Source organism: Alnus glutinosa, chromosome 10 (assembly GCF_958979055.1).
Source record: "Alnus glutinosa chromosome 10, dhAlnGlut1.1, whole genome shotgun sequence".
NCBI classification, from domain to species: domain Eukaryota; kingdom Viridiplantae; phylum Streptophyta; class Magnoliopsida; order Fagales; family Betulaceae; genus Alnus; species Alnus glutinosa.
The window spans coordinates 15500429-15518745 of record NC_084895.1 but is presented as its reverse complement, the minus strand read 5'-3'; the positions used below and the strand labels follow the sequence as shown (position 1 = coordinate 15518745).

Below are 18317 nucleotides of genomic sequence, written 5' to 3'. Positions count from 1 at the left end.
GGTCGACAATATAATTTTTTACGTTTAAAAATGAAAATTAGTTTAGTAATTAGCTTAAGCAATAGAATAATGATTCAATGCCATCCAAATATACAACTTTTTACCACATTGCTTATGTGGCAAGGTGGTTCCCTACTACTTTTTGAGTTTTTTTATTTTTTAAAAATAAATTAAGGTGAGGGACCACCTTGCCACATAGATAAGGTGGTGAAAAGTTGTATATTTAGGTGGTAGTGAATCATTACTCTAAACAATATTATCTTTATAAAAATGTAAATAATAAGAAATAATTATTCACATGGAAATTTGAAGGGACCCAAAAGTGAAAAATTTATTTATTTTAATAAAAGATTTGAGTATTTAATTGACCAAATATCACGAGCATAAAGCTTTGCAAAATCATAGTTACATGCATTGAGGTTATAAAGTCATAAATACAAATAAAATTCTTACAATAAAGTACGAATCATGTATAAAAATAATTAAAACAAAAGTGGGAATTCTATTTCGTACATTTTTTTTTTTTTAAAAAAAAAAAACTTAAAATTGTTGTCAAAAGCCTTTAAGATATATAAGATTTCTAAGCACGTTGCAGCCCCCGAGGACTATGAGCCTACGACGGGTAAGCCACTAGAGTTTTGGCTCCAATGCTCATAAATCACAGAGAAATCACATTTGTTTTTGTAAAGGAAGTGTTACCACCTTGTCTTTATTTAAGAGAAACTAATAAAGAAAGATCCTCGTGTAAGTATAATATATAAAATAAAATGCTATAAACTAATAAGCAGCGGAATTATAAATACCTCCAGCCATATTTTGTTCATGCTTGATGAAGAACGAAGAACGAATAAATTTTCTGCAACACAAAGTATTCTGAAAAAACAAAAATTTAGAGAGTTCTTCTGGCCTGTGCCTATAAGTCTGCCAATAGATAGATACACATGGCTCTTTATATAGGTAGGCTAGGGACCCTCGTTATTAATTAGATGGCTGATTATTCTCCTCCCATCAAGAAGAATAAATCAGAAAATTAATAAAAAACCGTTTTAAACCGTTATGATTTCATATAACTTAATGTGGAATAAATCATATTTAATCTTTATATTAAATAATTACCGTTATGATAATTATTTAAATTCCAACCGTTACAACGAATTAAATGTGTCTGAGGGACACATATGTAATTTCTTACATTCTCCCACTTGGCCCTTATGACACATATAATTCCCTAAATATCCGGTTATTCAACATGATTATCACTTTATTTATTCCAACCATTCATGAAATCCTCCCACTCACATAAGGAATACTACATATGAATCATGGCGGTAAAACTTTATATAATAAGTCGTCCCTTCCATGTATTACATATAAAATATTCCTTAAATGAGTACTATATGGGCAATCAAACTTTATGAATAAACTTCCTATAAGTTATTCGGGTCCAACTTTAATTTTATCCCCATGGATAATGTAACAAATGTGCACAAACTTTATTAATAATAACTTGATGTCTATAGACAAATTAGAAAGAACTAAGTACAAAATGAATCAATGAGTCCCATATGCTCCACATGACTTTTAAACAGCTTTACCGGTAATCCTTTAGTCATAGGATCCGCAATCATCAATTTAGTACTGATATGCTCAATGAGCACTTCATTTCTTTTGATGTTCTCTCTCACACGAAGATACTTGATGTCGATATGCTTACTTCTGCTTCCACTTTTATTATTCTTAGAAAAGAATATGGCAGCACGATTATCGCAGAAGATCTTGATTGGTCTCGCTATAGAATCGACAATTTTGAGACCACCAACAAAATTTCTTAACCATAGCGCCTGTGTAGTGGCTTCATAGCACGCAATAAATTCTGCTTCCATTGTAGATGTAGCAATTATAGTTTGCTTGTTACTTCTCCAGGATATAGCCCCTCCAGCCAAGAGAAAGATATACCCTGAAGTAGATTTTCTACTATCTACATATCCAGCAAAATCTGAATCTGAATACCCAACCACCTCCAAATAGTTAGTGTGTCTGAATGTCAAACCGTAGTCCTTTGTTCATTGCAAATACCGCATGACTTTCTTTGCAGCTTTCCAATGTTCCATTCCTGGGTTGCTTTGATATTGACCCAACATTCCAACTGCCATTGCAATATCAGGTCTAGTGTGAACTTGTGCATACAATAGACTGCCAATTGCAGATGCATATGGAATGTTCTTCATCTGCTCCTGTTCCAATGCATTTCGAGGACATTGATCATTACTGAATTTGTCTCCTTTAATGATAGGTGCTACAGAAGCCGAACAGTTCTTCATTCTGAATCTTTCCAAAACTTTTTCAATGTAGGCCTTTTGAGACAGTTTTAATATTTTATGTTTTCTTTCTTTGTGAATCTCTATGCCAATGACATAAGAGGCTTCACCCAAATCCTTCATTTCAAAATTTTGAGAAAGAAACTGTTTGGTTTCATGCAGCAAACCTAAATCATTACTTGCAAGTAAAATATCATCTACATATTGGACTAAAAATATGACTTTACTCCCACTGACCTTAAGGTATATACATTGATCAACAAAGTTCTCAATAAAACCAAATGAGGTAATAATTTTGTGAAATTTAATACACCATTGACGGGAGGCTTGTTTTAGTCCATAAATAGATTTATTTAGTTTGCAAGCTTTCTGAGTGTTATCATCAAAACCTTCAGGTTGTTTCATGTAAACCTCTTCTTCAAGATCCCCATTCAGAAAAGCTGTTTTCACATCCATTTGATGTAACTCTAAATCAAAATGAGCTACTAATGCCATGATTATCCTAAATGAATCCTTCTTGGATACTGGAGAGAAGGTTTCATGATAATCAATACCTTCCTTTTGTGTGAAACCCTTGGCCACAAGTCTAGCTTTATATCGTTCAACATTACCAGAAGCATCCCTTTTGGTTTTGTAAACCCATTTGCAGCCTATGGCTACAGCTTTCTCTAATAAGTCAACAAGATCCCAGACTTGATTTTTAGCCATGGATTCCATTTCTTACTTCATGGCATTTAACCATAATGTGGAGTGTTCCCCACTCATGGCTTGTGAAAATGAATTTGGATCATCCTTAGGCCCAACATCAAAATCGGACTCTTGGAGGTATACAATATAATCACTAGAGATTGCTGGTCTAATTATTCTAGAAGATCTTCTTAATCCTACTTCCTCCTCACTTTGAGGGGGTTGAGTAAGTTCAATATGAACATGTTCCTCATGAGTTGACTGTTCTGAAATTGATTGTGGTTCAAGGCAATCTGTTTGGATTTCCTTAAACATAATCAAACGTCCTTTAGATAAAGGAGCATCAGTCAACTCTTGTGCTTCCTCTAATTCAATCATTTGAGGATAAGTACTCCCACTATGTTCAAGATCTTCTAAGAATTTTGCATTCATAGATTCAACAATTCTAGTATTATTAGAAGGACAATAAAGCCTAAATCCTTTGGAGTTGACTGCATAGCCTATAAAATGACCGCTGGTTGTCCTTGGGTCTAATTTCTTTATATTTGGATTGTAAATCCTCACTTCAGCAGGACAACCCTATATGTGTAAGTGATTTAAACTTGGTTTCCATCTATTCCATAATTCAAAAGGTGTCTTAGGGACAGCCTTGGATGGTACCCGGTTTAATACATACACAGCAGTTTTTAAGGCTTCACTCTATAGAAATAAAGGTAACTCAGAATTACTGAGCATGCTCCTTACCATGTCCATAAGTGTGCGATTTCTTCTTTCTGCAACACTATTTTGTTGTGGTGTGCCAGGCATTGTGTATTGAGCAACAATGCCTTCTTCTTCAAGAAATTGCGCAAATGGACCTATCATTTGTCCCTTTTCTGTGTACCTTCCATAGTACTCTCCGCCTCTATCAGATCTTACGATCTTGATTTTCTTTTCCTTTTGTTTCTCTACTTCTACCTTATAGGTCTTGAAAGCATTGAGTGCTTCAGCCTTATCATTTAGAAAGTAGAGATACATATACCGTGTGTGGTTATCAATAAAAGATATAAAATATCTTTGACCATTTAGGCAAGGAGTAGGAAAAGGTCCACAGATATCTGTATGTATGATTTCAAGAATCTCAGAACTCCTTCTGGCACCTTTAGTGGTCTTGTTGGTTTGCTTTCCCTTTATGCAATCTACACAAGTACCAAAATCAGTAAAATCAAGAGTTTTTAAGACTCCATCATTTACTAATCTTTTGATTCTCTCTATGGAGATATGTCTCAATCTCCTGTGCCATAACAAAGCGGAGTTTTCATTCAAAAGGCTCCTCTTTATGCCAACACTAGAATGCAATGATAAATGATTGTTTTCAAAGTCGGGATCTAGATCAATTTTGAATAAACCATCAATTTTGGTTCCACCACCAATAAAATTTTCACCTTTAAAAATACTAAAGGTAGAGTTTATAAACCAAAAACTAAAACCAATAACATCCAGTTTAGAAACCGAAATTAAGTTTCTAGAGAAGCATGGAATAAAAAATACATTTTCCAAATCTAAAACATAACCAGTTTTCAAAATCAATCTAAAGGTCCCAACCGCTTCCACATGAGAAAACAACTTATTTCTGGAATAGACCCGTTGCTCATTGCTTGCCGGTTTCCTTGTGTTGAGAAAACCCTGCATTGTATTAACAATATGGATTGTAGAACCAGAATCAATCCACCATGTATTACAAGGAGCCTCAACAAAAAAAGATTCATGACATACTAGAGATATGATATTACCTTTCTTTTCAAGCCATCTTTTGTACTTTTGGCAATCCTTCTTCATATGCCCCCCTTTCTTGCAGAAGAAACAAGTATCCTTATTGTCATTTTTCTTGATTGCAACTTGTTATCTTTCTTGAGATGCGGGGCACTTAATTCTTTCCCTTATCATGAGTAGCCACAAAGTGAACACTCTGTGGTTTCTCCTGCTTTAGCCTTTCCTCCTGAACACACATGGTCAGAAGTTCATTCACTGACCATTTATCCTTATGTGTGTTATAGGATATCTTAAAAGGAGAGTACTCAGTCAGGAGTGAGTTCAAGATGAAATGAACTAAGAAGGAATCAGAAATATCAACCTCTAGGGACTTCAGTTGAGTTGCCATGTCCCTCATTTCCATAATGTGCTCTCGCACACTTCTGGATTTGTCAAAGGTTTTGCTTGAGAGTTTCTTCATTAGGGTGCTTGCCAATGCCTTATCGGAACTTACAAATTGTTCCTCAACGGCCCGCATGAACTCTGTTACCTTTTTGCATTCAGGGATAGAACTCTTAATGCCCTTAGTTACGTGAGACTTCATAAACATCAGACTTAGGCGATTAGATCGCTCCCACCTCTCATGCTTCGTAACTTCTAATGGCGTACTAGTATCCGTGAGGGCAGGTGGTTCGTCCTCACGGAGCGCCAAATCAAGTTCTAAGCACCACAAATAGAAAAGTAAATTTTCTTTCCACTCAGAAAAATTGTTCCCATTAAGCATTGGAACAGTACTTTCTAGAATAGCAGTAGTAGAAATTGCTGCAATAATCAAGGAAAAAATCTTAATGCTATGAAACTTTATTTTAAATTAACCAAGGCTAATTTAATAATAAATAAGTAAATTTCAACCTACCTGTGGGCAAATGTTGCATCACGCATGAAATTTACCCTTTATTAATAAAACTAATAAATTTAAACATTAATAAATAAAATTCTCCGTATCTGTGGGCCTAAGAGAAATTTTATTTTTAACATTAAATTTATTATCTTATTCTAATTAAGTCAAAAAATAAAAACTTCCCTGTGGGGATTAGCAATTAAATTTATGAATTAATTACATAATCGATGTTAATTTTTCTATATGAAGTTCATGTGTATAACCTTGATGTAATTATTATTCTAAAATTGGGATGCTGTGGCTCTCCCAAAAATATTATAATAATTACTACTTCATTAACATCTATTAACTGTATAGATGCCCACAAAAGTCCAAAGAATATAACAAACCAATACCTAAATGAGGTAAACAGTAATTTTCCAAGGTGCAACCAGGTGAGTTCCTAGGAAAGTGAGGGGGGTCACAATGGACACACTTAAATCCCAAGACTTTCCTTAGCCAGAACTTTTCTAGATATTGCATTCTTGGATATTACTGTAAACACTCTGGCATGTATGGTATTGTTAATTATTCTTAGGTCTAGGCATCAAACCAATTATATTTAAACAATATAATTTAAAATTAATTATATTTCTAAGTTCAAGTACTAAAGAAACAATAATTTTAATTTTAATATTGAATAATGGAAACATAAAACAAATAGAATTGCAATATAAAAAAATAATAAAACTTATGACCCAATGGTCTTAGTAGTCTTAGACCCTTTAGAGAGCCCAAGATCTAAACCCCACACCACATAAGCAATATTTCTTTTATTTTATTTTATTATTCTGGATGGGCTACTAGAAATGGGTTGGGTTTTTTTTTTTTTTTTTTAATATCGGGCTGGGTCAGATAGTCTCATTTGGTTTGGCTCATTCGGGTCAGCCCACTTTATAACCCAAAACTGCATGGGTTTTAAACCCTACCCGGATACTCAAACCCATTAACCCGAAAATCCTTAAGCCACTGCCGCTGTTTCCCTTTCTTCTTCCTCAAATTTCATAATGGCAAAAAAAATGTAAATATGAATTGAAAAATATCCATATCTAATAATGCAGCAGCTTTCATGATTTTTCATGCTTTACAATGCAATTATCTAGATAATAATATGACAAAACAGTGTGGGTTTCTGTGCACAATATGGTGTAGTTTTATTGTTTTACCGTGTTCACGCTTTTCTTAAGCATTTTTAGGCATATATGTAAAACAGTAAAACAGTACAAATAATAAACAATAAACATAAATAAATTTTTATGCACAGAAAATTTACACAATTCAATCAACAAAGAATTATCAAAACTGAAAGCTGAACAAATTGGCATAGAGGCTGGCTTTGATACCACATGTAAGTATAATATATAAAATAAAATGCTATAAAATAATAAGCAGCGGAATTATAAATACCTCCAGCCATATTTTGTTCAAGCTTGATGAAGAACGAAGAACGAATAAATTTTCTGCAACACAAAGTATTCTGAAAAAACAAAAATTTAGAGAATTCTTCTGGCCTGTGCCTATAAGTGTGCCAATAGATGGATACACATGGCTCTTTATATAGGTAGGCTAGGGACCCTCTTTATTAATTAGATGACTGATTATTCTCCTCCCATCAAGAAGAATAAATCAGAAAATTAATAAAAAACCGTTTTAAACCGTTATGATTTCATATAACTTAATGTGGAATAAATCATATTTAATCTTTATATTAAAAAATTACCGTTATGATAATTATTTAAATTCCAAACGTTACAATAAATTAAATAATTACCGTTATGATAATTATTTAAATTCCAACCGTTACAACGAATTAAATGTGTCTGAGGGACACATATGTAATTTCTTACACCTCGATCTTCAGGTGCTTTTATTAATGTATTGAAACTTTTAAATAGTACCTTTTCATATGATTATATGTACAACAAATTGACCCTTCCGAATTTAGAGATTTCTTTCTAAAAATCACTTTTCATTCTTAAAAAAAAAAAAAAAAACCCATTTAACTTATGATATATTACTCCATCAAAAGTTGCCATTCTTAATCAATTCCTGATTTAAATAAAAATTTATTTATGAAATTATTCATATAAACAACAATTGACCATTCTGATTCTAGATAAATTCTTACAAGTATTACTCATTTAAACACTTATAAACCTAATCAAAGGGCGATATTTCCCTTTCTTGTTAAGTAAAAAAAGTTACATAACTTATTATTTATCTTTATCGATTAGTAATTACTATTTTATAGCATTTTGTTTCGCACAAGCATTGGATCAATTCATTTTTTCCCAACCAAAGTAAGTTATAAATCTTATTATGATCAGGTTGATCTATTCTTTTAGCTTCAAATGTCTCTTCATAATTTGCAAAATTCCATTGTCTTCTTTAATTTTTATTTTCGATAAACATATTTTTTTAAGTAGCATCTTTAATATAAAATTTCTTTTTAGATAATTCAAATTTCATCTATTCTTATATGCCTTGTTCACCATACTTTATGAGCAAATATTTTAAAACCTTTTGAATGGGTGCAATGACATAATATATCGTAATTATCTTATCATCTTTCTTCACTTGTTTATTGAAAATAGTTGTGTTCTTACGAGTATGCTTTAGTTTTGCTAAAAGTCACAAGTTATCATAAACTTGAAACTTTTTGCTCTAACTAAAAGTCACTTTATTACTGAAGAAATGTTATACTTCTAAAAATCATACTTTATTGCAAGTGTGTAATTATTTACTTGCATATAAATGTAAGAGTAACATTGTTTTGAATTAAACTTGAAAATAAGAAAGGTTCAAAAGTGTTACAAAAACGATGACGAAATGTGTTAGAAACCATATAGTGGTGATGATAGAATTGCTTGTCTTTATTCTTCATGATGTGCAAGCTAATGACCTTGCCCCTAGTTCATTGTCTTTATCTTCACCTCCCATTTTGCTTCCCTATTCCTTTAAACTTGATGAGGCCACAGGAGCAATGCATAAATGCATTATAGATAATGTAGATGCTTGTGCAAGTTCTAAAAGAATATGGCCATTTCGTGATAGTAAATATGAAATTTGTATTAAACGTATTTTGTGGAAGTGCTTCTTTCATGTCAATCCTATTTATCACTCAAAAGTTATGCTTGTGATTAATAAAATTGTGATGTGTGCCAATGCAAATTGCTACCCGAAAATGAGAGTGATGCACATTCATGCAAGATCCCATTTTTCGAGTTGTGTATTGGAATGTTGTGAGGAGCGTAACAAGAGGCACTCAAATATGATTTATATGCAGAATCCTTGAGTTGCAGCCTTTGATCTGGTAAACAGTTCCTAACTACTCTCTCTCTCTCAATTGTAGGAATCATCATCAAGATCCTCTAGAATTCTTAGGTTATTCTATCATAAAGATTTCCTCAAATTTTAAACATTTTTTTTTTCTAATTAAATGGTTGAGATCTTTTCATATCGGCATTTATTTCTTTTAAAATATACATGACGTGACTTAAAAGTTGATATTCATAAAACTTTACTAATTATAGAATATTTAATTAGTAATTTGAATCGTAAAGTGATGCTAAATATTTTTCACACCATTATCATAACCCATAATTTTCACTAGCTATTTCTCTTTTGCTTTACAAAAATATTTTTACAGTATTTGTATTGATCTAGTTTTCTATGATAAATATGCATAAATTGCCAAATAAGGTGCTAAGAAAAAGATCAAATAGAGTAATTTAATTTGAATTGGAGTAATAAATTTCTCCTTTTAGCGAATTCCAGCAATAAGAATATTTTCAACAATATTGAATTTTTTTTTGAAAAAATGAAAATGCAAGATTGTAATTAATGTTAAAAAAAAAAATGATTTATGTGTTCCTCATAGGGGTGTGAACCATGCCCTTTGCTTTGTCATTGGTTGTCTTTGATAATCAAATCGATGGGTGTCGACTACTAAAAATTTTCTGATATTGATTAAACACATTAGTGCTCCTAAACCATGGCGATAACAGTGGTTTTCTGACAGTTTGTAGGGGTGATGGTTAATTAGGATCAACTAAATGGAATGAATCGGTTGGGTCAAGGACCCTTGTCGGAATTTTTTTTTTTTTTTTTTCGTTGCTAACTATCAATAGAATTCTATGCCGACCGATAAATTCTATGTTGATTTCCCTTCGTTTTGTTGGTTTGGGTTACACAATGTACGTGTGTTATGCCGACCGATAAATTATCTCTCCTCTAATTATTTCTTGAATGTAAGTATAGTCTAATAACTTAATTACCTTGATTTCCATTTTTCTTACGAATGTATTTCTCTTTCTAATCATTCTATAAAATATATGTTATAGCTTGATTTTATCTCTACTTCTAACAGCAATCTGTTATTGTGCGGCCTACTTAATCAATCAAAAAACCTTTTTTCTTAAACTTTTGAGTTTCCCTTTGAATTAACGTTGTAAATATTTCCCCGCTACTCACCACCAATTCATTTGGTATTTGGAAAAGTTTTATGTTTAGGTAAGTGCTCGAATTAGGAAACTTTTTAGGAAAGAGTACTCCTAGTTCGACTAGAAGTTGGTTAAGTTTTCGAATTACGTTTGTAGGAAGTTAATTATTTGAAGTTTTAGGAGGTTTAATCTAAAAATCTCAGCCAATTCTTGAAGAAGCCTAGCAAAAGCAGAGTCCTTGCGTAAAAGAAATTTTTGAAGAGAATGCAAGCGCAAAGGGGACTGACAATCTCGTGCATCTTAGAACCCTATAGTTCTCTATAAAATGATTTCAAGGGATCTTATGAGCTCCATAGAATTCGGCCAATCCCTATATGAAATTAGGTTTCACGTCTTCCCTAAAATCTTGATTTTTTTTTTTTTTTCTTTTTTGGGAGAGGGGTATTTTCACTTAGAAAACCACTAAAAAAAATTCACAAATAGTCACCAAAATCTAGCGAAATAGCAGCTCACATGGAGGATTTCAGAGGTTGTCAAACGATTTTAGGGGATTGTTTTTCTTAATTTTTTGAGAGGTAAGATCAAATGTCTTTAGGCTTTTGTAGTTGAATTCAAAACATGATTCTCGTACTGCGTCATGAATATTAGGTTTATGAAAAATGATTGATTGTAGGTTAAAAGTATTTGGGGGAGGTTCTTGGAGTTTTCCTTATAAGGAATTTGTTTACCTTGTGGAGATAGGTAAGTATATGGTTTTCTTATGGGTTAAATACCAAAAAAAAGACAGAAAAAAGCATCCTGAACTACCACCCATTTTGACAAAAATCCTTACAAACTGACAAATGTGACACTTAAATACATCAAACTACTATTTTGAAGTAAATAATCCACTCAATTAGCTTTTATCATTTCGTTGGATGGAAATATGGTACGCCAGCGTAACCTTCTTCATCTTCCCTATCACCTTTGTGCGCCTTTTCTCCTTGGAAACAAAACCATAAATGAAACCAAAAAATTGTTCAATAAAATAAAATAAATAAATAAACGAAACCAAACACAAAGCCATATTATTTCCAACATGAACTTGATATCTAGCAGATCTAATGTTTTGAAGGATTCGATTGTTGTGTTTCATGTCTATCACCGACCTCTTCAAGTCCTTATACGGGTCCTCTAACTTCTTCACCACTACAAAGCTCTCCCTCACATTCACATCCACTGTGCACGGTATCAATCGTTAGAACATCGACAGCCTCGCCAGCGACTTGCTCTCCGGAGAAGAAGACACCTCCTTCCTAAGCCTCGCATTTTCTCAAAAGACATGCACAAGCAATAGGAAGAACTTCACCTTGAAGCAGGTGCAATGGCACAATCCTTCCGAGCACCGAATTAACAAAAAACAGTTTTCGGCAGAGATGCATCTGGTCCACCGGGCAGCTAACAACAACTTTTCAATTGTGTCAGCCCTTTACCAATATGGTGCTCCCGATTCTTTTCTTTCTAAAATGAAGGAAAAGTTGGATCAACTGGCCAATTGAATAAAAACACGTTTGCAAGTGTGTAACAAATTAAACTGTGCTACATTTGTGGCCTGTAGAAGTTACTGGTATGGCTATGTTTTGATGCTAAAAAAAGAGCCGAACAGATCTGTTGTTCTCTTTCCAAGATTCTTGAACCAAATCCACCCGCCTCCTTTCATGTCACCTTTAATTTGTTTACTACATTAATTTGAATCGGTATGAGCATTCTTTTCCACGTCCATGACAAGAATGGATCACTATGCTTGCAAATCATACTAGCTATCACATAACTTGAACATGGCAATGAATCAAATCATTCCAGATTTGAATCAAATCATTGCAAATCGTATGTTTATGATATTATTAAAGCCGGATAATCTTTTTGCTACATATTGAGAGAGGCTCAAAAACTAAACCAAAACCATAGCAAAACAAGTGCCAGGAGTCCTAATGCATATACACCAAGCTGTTCTCAACCTTCCAATGACCATTGCAACGTGAGAGATAGAGAGGAAATCCTCTTAATTGAGGGATGTTTTTTGTATTGGATGATCAGACTCCATAGTTATAGGTTTGATCATTCTTCCCCAAGTCGAATAGATAGAGAGGCTTAAGACTATATATATATAAAACTAATAATAGATATTGCATAGGAATTACTACACGAAAAAAAATGACAAATTATTAGTACTCTTAATTAGTTACTGGCTATGTAGATATAGCTGCATTACATACACGAGTATACTTTCAAAGAGTAATCAGAGATCGATTCTTAAGCCATTCCAAGCATGTGGCAGTGCCACTGTTGGGACGTCATATGCTTCAAGAGTTCTTATTGAAGATGGGAGTTGTAGTTGATATAGAAGTATTCTTATATGTTATCTTAAACACATTATCAGTTGCCCACTCGTGAAGGACTCACTCAGAGATGACGACGTGCATAGTTGTTTCTTAACCAAGCTACCAGTTGTTTGTGTACCGCTCTGTTGAAATTAATTAACTGGTAATTAATTTTATGGTTCACCTCCTAGACCCAATTCATAAGGAATAAGACTCAGAAATCTCACTCTCCAGGGAGAGAGAGAGAGATCGTAGTGGAAGACTTTTTACTTCCATACAAAGATAGCTAATAATTAATTATACGCACAAGTCTTTAAAAAACCAAAGCAAATCTAGAGTACCATAAAATAGATAACAAAATCTCAAAGGTTACGGATAAAGATAAGTCATTCAAACATAGTAAGAGTATTATAGAACCAAATCATAAGACCTCAAGTTTCTAGTTATAAGAAAGTAGACTAAATAAACAGTCCGAATTCAAAACAATTGAATGACTCTATCCCCGTACGGCCGTACCATCTGCTCGTTAGTAGCTCAGAGTTCAGACGTCCTCAAAAATATTCTTGGCTAGGACCTTCAAAAGGACCTGGTGCCTCGCAGGATCCGTCCTTTAATATAGTATTTATAAAATAATACATGTTTTACAAGTAGAAAATATACGAGTGTAAATCTATGACTTAGTGAGTATAAATACACAAGACATACATGTTATCATATGGTGAACTTAAATGTTTAAAAGGTTTCATAAATTACATGCATATATAATATATGCTATAATAAGATAATCATGTTATAGTTCAACTCCATATGGCCTATTCAAGCCCTTAACTCCTTTTTGGTAGGGTTGGCTCTATGGTCAATTACCAGATTTAAACCCCGGGTGATGCACACTACTAGTGATGTTGTCTTCATGACCACCAATTTAACCAATTGATCCAAGGCCAGACATAAAAGTAAACTCTTTAACCATATGACTAACCTATATAAAGTAAGCGCATGACCGTTTACCCCACTTACCGGTATACCATATCATACAATGCGATTTATTTATTCGTCGTCTTTTACATGCATGCATTTAAAAGCTCATCATTTTTGTCATATTATTATTCATAAATCATTTTCACAAAATAGAATTCACATTATGCTACAATGTATTTGATGTGAGTTGTAAACATGCAAGTTTGATACATAAAATAATCATGCTACATGGAAAAGGAAATAACAAGTATTCATGTGAGTTTTACTTACTTGAGTCGTAGGATCCCACCGGGTAATCCTCCGTGCACTCTTCAACTTTTGAATATGTGAAAAGACCTAGCATTAGCCTCTAATCTCTAGCTAAAAATGTCTTAAGTCCTAAACTATTCAAAATAGGCTTTCTTTTGCCTGGCCATCGAGCGTTCGGCTAGAAGGGGTCGAACATTCTGCCACAACAACAAATGTTCGGAAATAGAGGGTCGAATGTTTGGTTCTGGTAAGCAATCCATTCAAAACCAAAAGTCCTTTCTAGACCTCTTTCTAACACAACCTAAGGTTCATTTATGGTCTCAAACATGGTCCTAAGCAACCATAACACTCTCATGCAAAACATGGTACATCTAACATCATTAAGCCACTTATCTAACATTAATCTTGTATTAAAACCAAAAATCAAACAACGTAATGACATAAATAAAAAACATGTTAGGTTAGGAAAACTACCTCATTTGAATGTTAAGAGAGCTTATTCTCTATCTAAACCACTCTCTCACTCTCACTCTATGAGTAATCTGAATGAAATGGGTTGGAATAGGATGAAGGGGCGAGGGTAGGGGATATTTATAGGTGTGGGAAAGCTAGGTTAAGTCCGAAGCATCTTTTGTTTTCAAGTATTGCAAGCATTGAATGTTCGGGCTGTACTATCGAATGTTTGTGTCTAGGGCTACAAGCAAATGTTCGGTTGTACTATCAAACGTTCGACGTCCCACTAGAATGTTTGATGTTCCACTGGAATGTTCAAACTCAAGCATTCGGTGTCCTATTCGAATGTTTGGTCTTCACAGAAAGTCAAAATTCAATCCCTTAATAAACTCTAACACTCCCCAAAGCGTACTTAATTCTAATTAATACTCTATCTGAAGGTACCCTATTTTGATTTGAATAATGATTCAATGCCACCCAAATATACAACTTTTCACCACCTTGCTTATGTGGCAAGGTGGTCCCCCACTACTTTTTGAGTTTTTTAATTTTTTAAAAATAAATTAAGGTGAGGGACCACTTTGCCACATAGGCAAGGTGGTGAAAAGTTGTATATTTAGGTGGTAGTGAATCATTACTCTTTTGATTTACCTGGAATTTTAGTTTGTGATTAATGATGGAAAGTCATCTGTCTCAATTAGAATCAAATTAAATTTACTTAGGCCGTGTTTGGATGTCTTGTACTTTCTAGTCTCTCTCATATATCACTGTTTAATATGATTAAAAACAAATTTAGTGCTTCTCAAGTGAATATGATTAAATAATGGATACTAAGTTTCTAAACTACAAAATAAATGATTAAATTTGTTAAATAATATATATTTTTTTAGAATTTTTTATTTTTATTCTTAAGTCATTAGCGTCCACAATAGTCGACGCTAATGATAGATCCATCATCGTTGACATATGATATATGTTCTAAAACCTTTAGAATCTTCCGCAAATATTAGTAGTGTCGACATATGTTGTCGACGCTGTTGGGTCGTCATCAGTGTCGACTCGACATCAACCTCATTATTTGTTGACGCAAATAATCAATAGCGTCAACTTTGGCGCTTTTAGTGGCCACAAAATGTCAACGCTAATGAACAATTTTTTTATAGTGATATTACAGTTTCTTTCTATCGTGTCATTTGGTTTATCGATCTATATCCATTAGTTGTAGTTCTCTATTATCTAATTGTTATCTTGAATAAGTAGAACAAATATAGTGGAGCTAAATGAAAGAACGGATTTTTTTATTCTAGATAATGAGAGATGAGAGAACTCTGTTTCTTTTCTTGGTGAGACGCTAGTAGTTTTGTTTTCCATTACTAGCTATATTTCATCCGAATTATGGTGTGCCTGCGTCATGGCCAACAAGACTCTCTGACCACGTTTAATAAACTAAGAACCATGGTGTATTGGTGTAGCAAAATCTGAAACCATGAAACCCCATGTTGCTGTCGTGAAGCTGGCCAAGCGCCTGGTCGTCCACTATGACATGCATCCATGTCAACTTTCTCAACATCACCACCCAGGCTCTCCGCCCCCAAAAATTTCTCAACTTTCTCTGCCTCCACGTCATCACCTTCTTCAACACCGCCAATTTAGTGAGATAATCGTGGGCATCACAAAGTTAAGTACGTGTGGGTTCTGTTTGTTGATGGACATTTGCGTTCTTTAACTACTTAGTTAAGGGTGATTCTCTTTTTCGTCCATCAGAAACGACGTACTCAGCCCAGGGGACAAATCAATGGGTATTTCACGGGGTAAAAATTAGGGCATATGGTTGAAGTGGTTCAAGGCTTCTTTGTACTTAGCCCTTTTCATAATTACTTTGATGTGTTTTCTGGCTGTAAATTACATGAAGTAGAATTCATATATGTAGATTTTTAACACGGAAGTCGTGGGAATTTTTGGAGGACAAAAGGAGGTTGAAAACCTAGCTAGATAGATCTGATGCTCAAGTTCTGAAAATTTCAGCCTCATGTAGATCTGACTATTTAATCATTAAAAGATTTTCTTTGATATTGATCAAGCAATGATTTTTAACATTAATGAATGAGACATTTTGAAGCAAAATTTTAGGGTTAAAATTAATAGAGCAGTACTTCAGGGTGCTAAAACCCCTCAGGAGGTGTCGCATAGAAAAGTTCTACGGGCTGTACAAAACAAAATGAAAATAGGATGCATTCTTAGAGTAGTTCTTCGGCTATACCTACTTAAAGTATCACAGTGAGATGAATGGGAAACTGATTTAGACTGATTAAAGTAAGTAGTAAACCTCTAAAAGGCCACATCTACATCTGGAAAAGATAATACAAATCGAGTCTCTAAGGTTGATAACAAAAGAAATTGAGTCTCATAGGCATATATATGATTAGCATTGGAGTGATTGGACAATGAAATTCTAACTCGAAACCAGTAAGATCATGAGGTAAATGGGTTAATTTGATTAAACTAGTTCTTTTCAATTAAATTGGTTGGATTGTTTGGAAAAAATATTATGTTTGGAAACATTTTCATTCGGGTGTACGTAGCTTATTTATTATTATATATTATTCATTGAAACTCTATATTTTATGCATGAAAAACGTGTAGATCGAGACTTTAATTTTATGATATGAAAGAAAAAGGATGATGAAAAGTTTGAAATTTTTATGCAACAATTTTGGAATAATGTTAATTTTTTCTATGTTCAAGTCTATCCACATGTGAAACGAATGTTACCAAATAAATGTTTATGGATTGAATGAAAGTATGCACTAGCTAGCTAAAAGCTATGTTTTAATTTTTATAAGTTTTCCTATATTGTAACATTTATGTTAGCATCTAAAAATATATGATTGTAAAACTCTATGAGGTGAGGAACAAGCTAGGTAAAGGAACTTAATGGTACCATAACCTAATAATGTGAGAATCCTAGAGGAAAAATAGTGCACGCACACTAAAAGAAGTTAAGAAGGTGTGGTTCAACGAAGATGGACTTCCCGCGACCCACGATGAAGAGAAAATGAAGTTATGGTTAATATGGGGTGTCATTGTAAATGTTGCTCAACCTTTTGGCCGAAGGATGTGTGAGGATCTTCAAGGTTGGACCTCATAATTTAGTCATACCGGATTAAAGTGGTATGATGACGAGTAAATGGCCTAAGGAAGTTTTAAAATGCAAATGATGAATGTGTATGGCAACCATATGATAAATCTATATTGTGTAACATTCTTTTTTTCCTTAAATTGTGATTTTTCTGATTTAAAAATTTTGATATTTTAACGATGGCTTGAGGTTACACATTGTTTGATTATACTAATTACTAATTGTCAACTTACTCCTCGATTTTTCAAACTTCCAGATGCAGCAAGGATAAAGGGAATTAGGCAACATGAGTCTTTGGTCGAGGTAGATGGTCAAGTTAGCACTAAGGAATAAGTCAACCGCAATTTAGTATATTGCTTAGTAATGACGTTATGTTATGGTTGAATTTCATATTTGGATTAAGGTGTAACCCTTATTACAGTTATAATTTTTGATGTATTTGTTCTAGTTTACTTATGAGTAATGCTACATATCACCCTTGTGTGCTCCTATTATCCTCTCAAAATTGATGTGGCTCTTAAAATTACTGTTGGATCAAAATTCAATAGTGGTCTATCATAAATCTAATGATGATTTTAAGAGCCACATCAATTTTGAGGGGACAAAAGGGAGATACAAGGGTGATATGTAGCATTATTCTTTACTTATATGGTAGTTAGTTTCCTTTGCGCAATAAAGATGTAAGATCACTTTCTTATCCCACATAGGTCAGGGTGTGACCTTTTCATACCTATTATTAAATGTTATGGTTTCAAAGTATCATTTGGTATTTTAATTTTAGGGAAAAATCTAAAATAAATCCTTGCGAGCCACCCTCTCAGGTCAAATCTGCCCCCAAATGGCAAGGGGTGCTTTGCCACCTTGTAATACACCAACTACTAAATAGGGTTAGGTAAGACTTAATCAACTTAATGCTATTGTATTGGATTGGTTAAGGAGTATAATTTTGATTTTTTGTTCTAACTGAATGTTCGACTAGGGATGCCAAATGTTCGATAAGCATAGTACACCGATCATTCG

General features: G+C 33.5%; 1 protein-coding gene and 1 long non-coding RNA gene across 2 annotated transcripts; one reads left to right on the top strand and one right to left on the bottom strand.

Moving 5' to 3' along the window:
• Positions 1-4911: 4911 nt before the first annotated feature.
• LOC133879092 (uncharacterized) lies at positions 4912-5520 on the bottom strand. The gene is made up of 2 exons (XM_062317637.1): positions 5119-5520; positions 4912-4983 (listed from the first exon to the last, which is right to left on the bottom strand). The coding sequence occupies exons 1-2, from the start codon at positions 5518-5520 to the stop codon at positions 4912-4914; spliced, it is 474 nt and encodes a 157-aa protein (XP_062173621.1).
• Positions 5521-8467: 2947 nt separating this feature from the next.
• Positions 8468-18056, top strand: LOC133880627 (uncharacterized). The gene is made up of 2 exons (XR_009902343.1): positions 8468-8989; positions 17554-18056. It is a non-coding gene; the product is annotated as an uncharacterized LOC133880627 (long non-coding RNA).
• Positions 18057-18317: the final 261 nt, after the last annotated feature.

Coding starts and splice junctions, on each gene's coding strand:
- LOC133879092 (XM_062317637.1), bottom strand. CDS start 5,520: ATGCTTAATGGGAACAATTTTTCTGAGTGGAAAGAAAATTTACTTTTC. Junction 4,984..5,118: donor CTCAACTGAAGTCCCTAGAG/GTTGATATTTCT, acceptor ATGTGTGTTCAG/GAGGAAAGGCTAAAGCAGGA.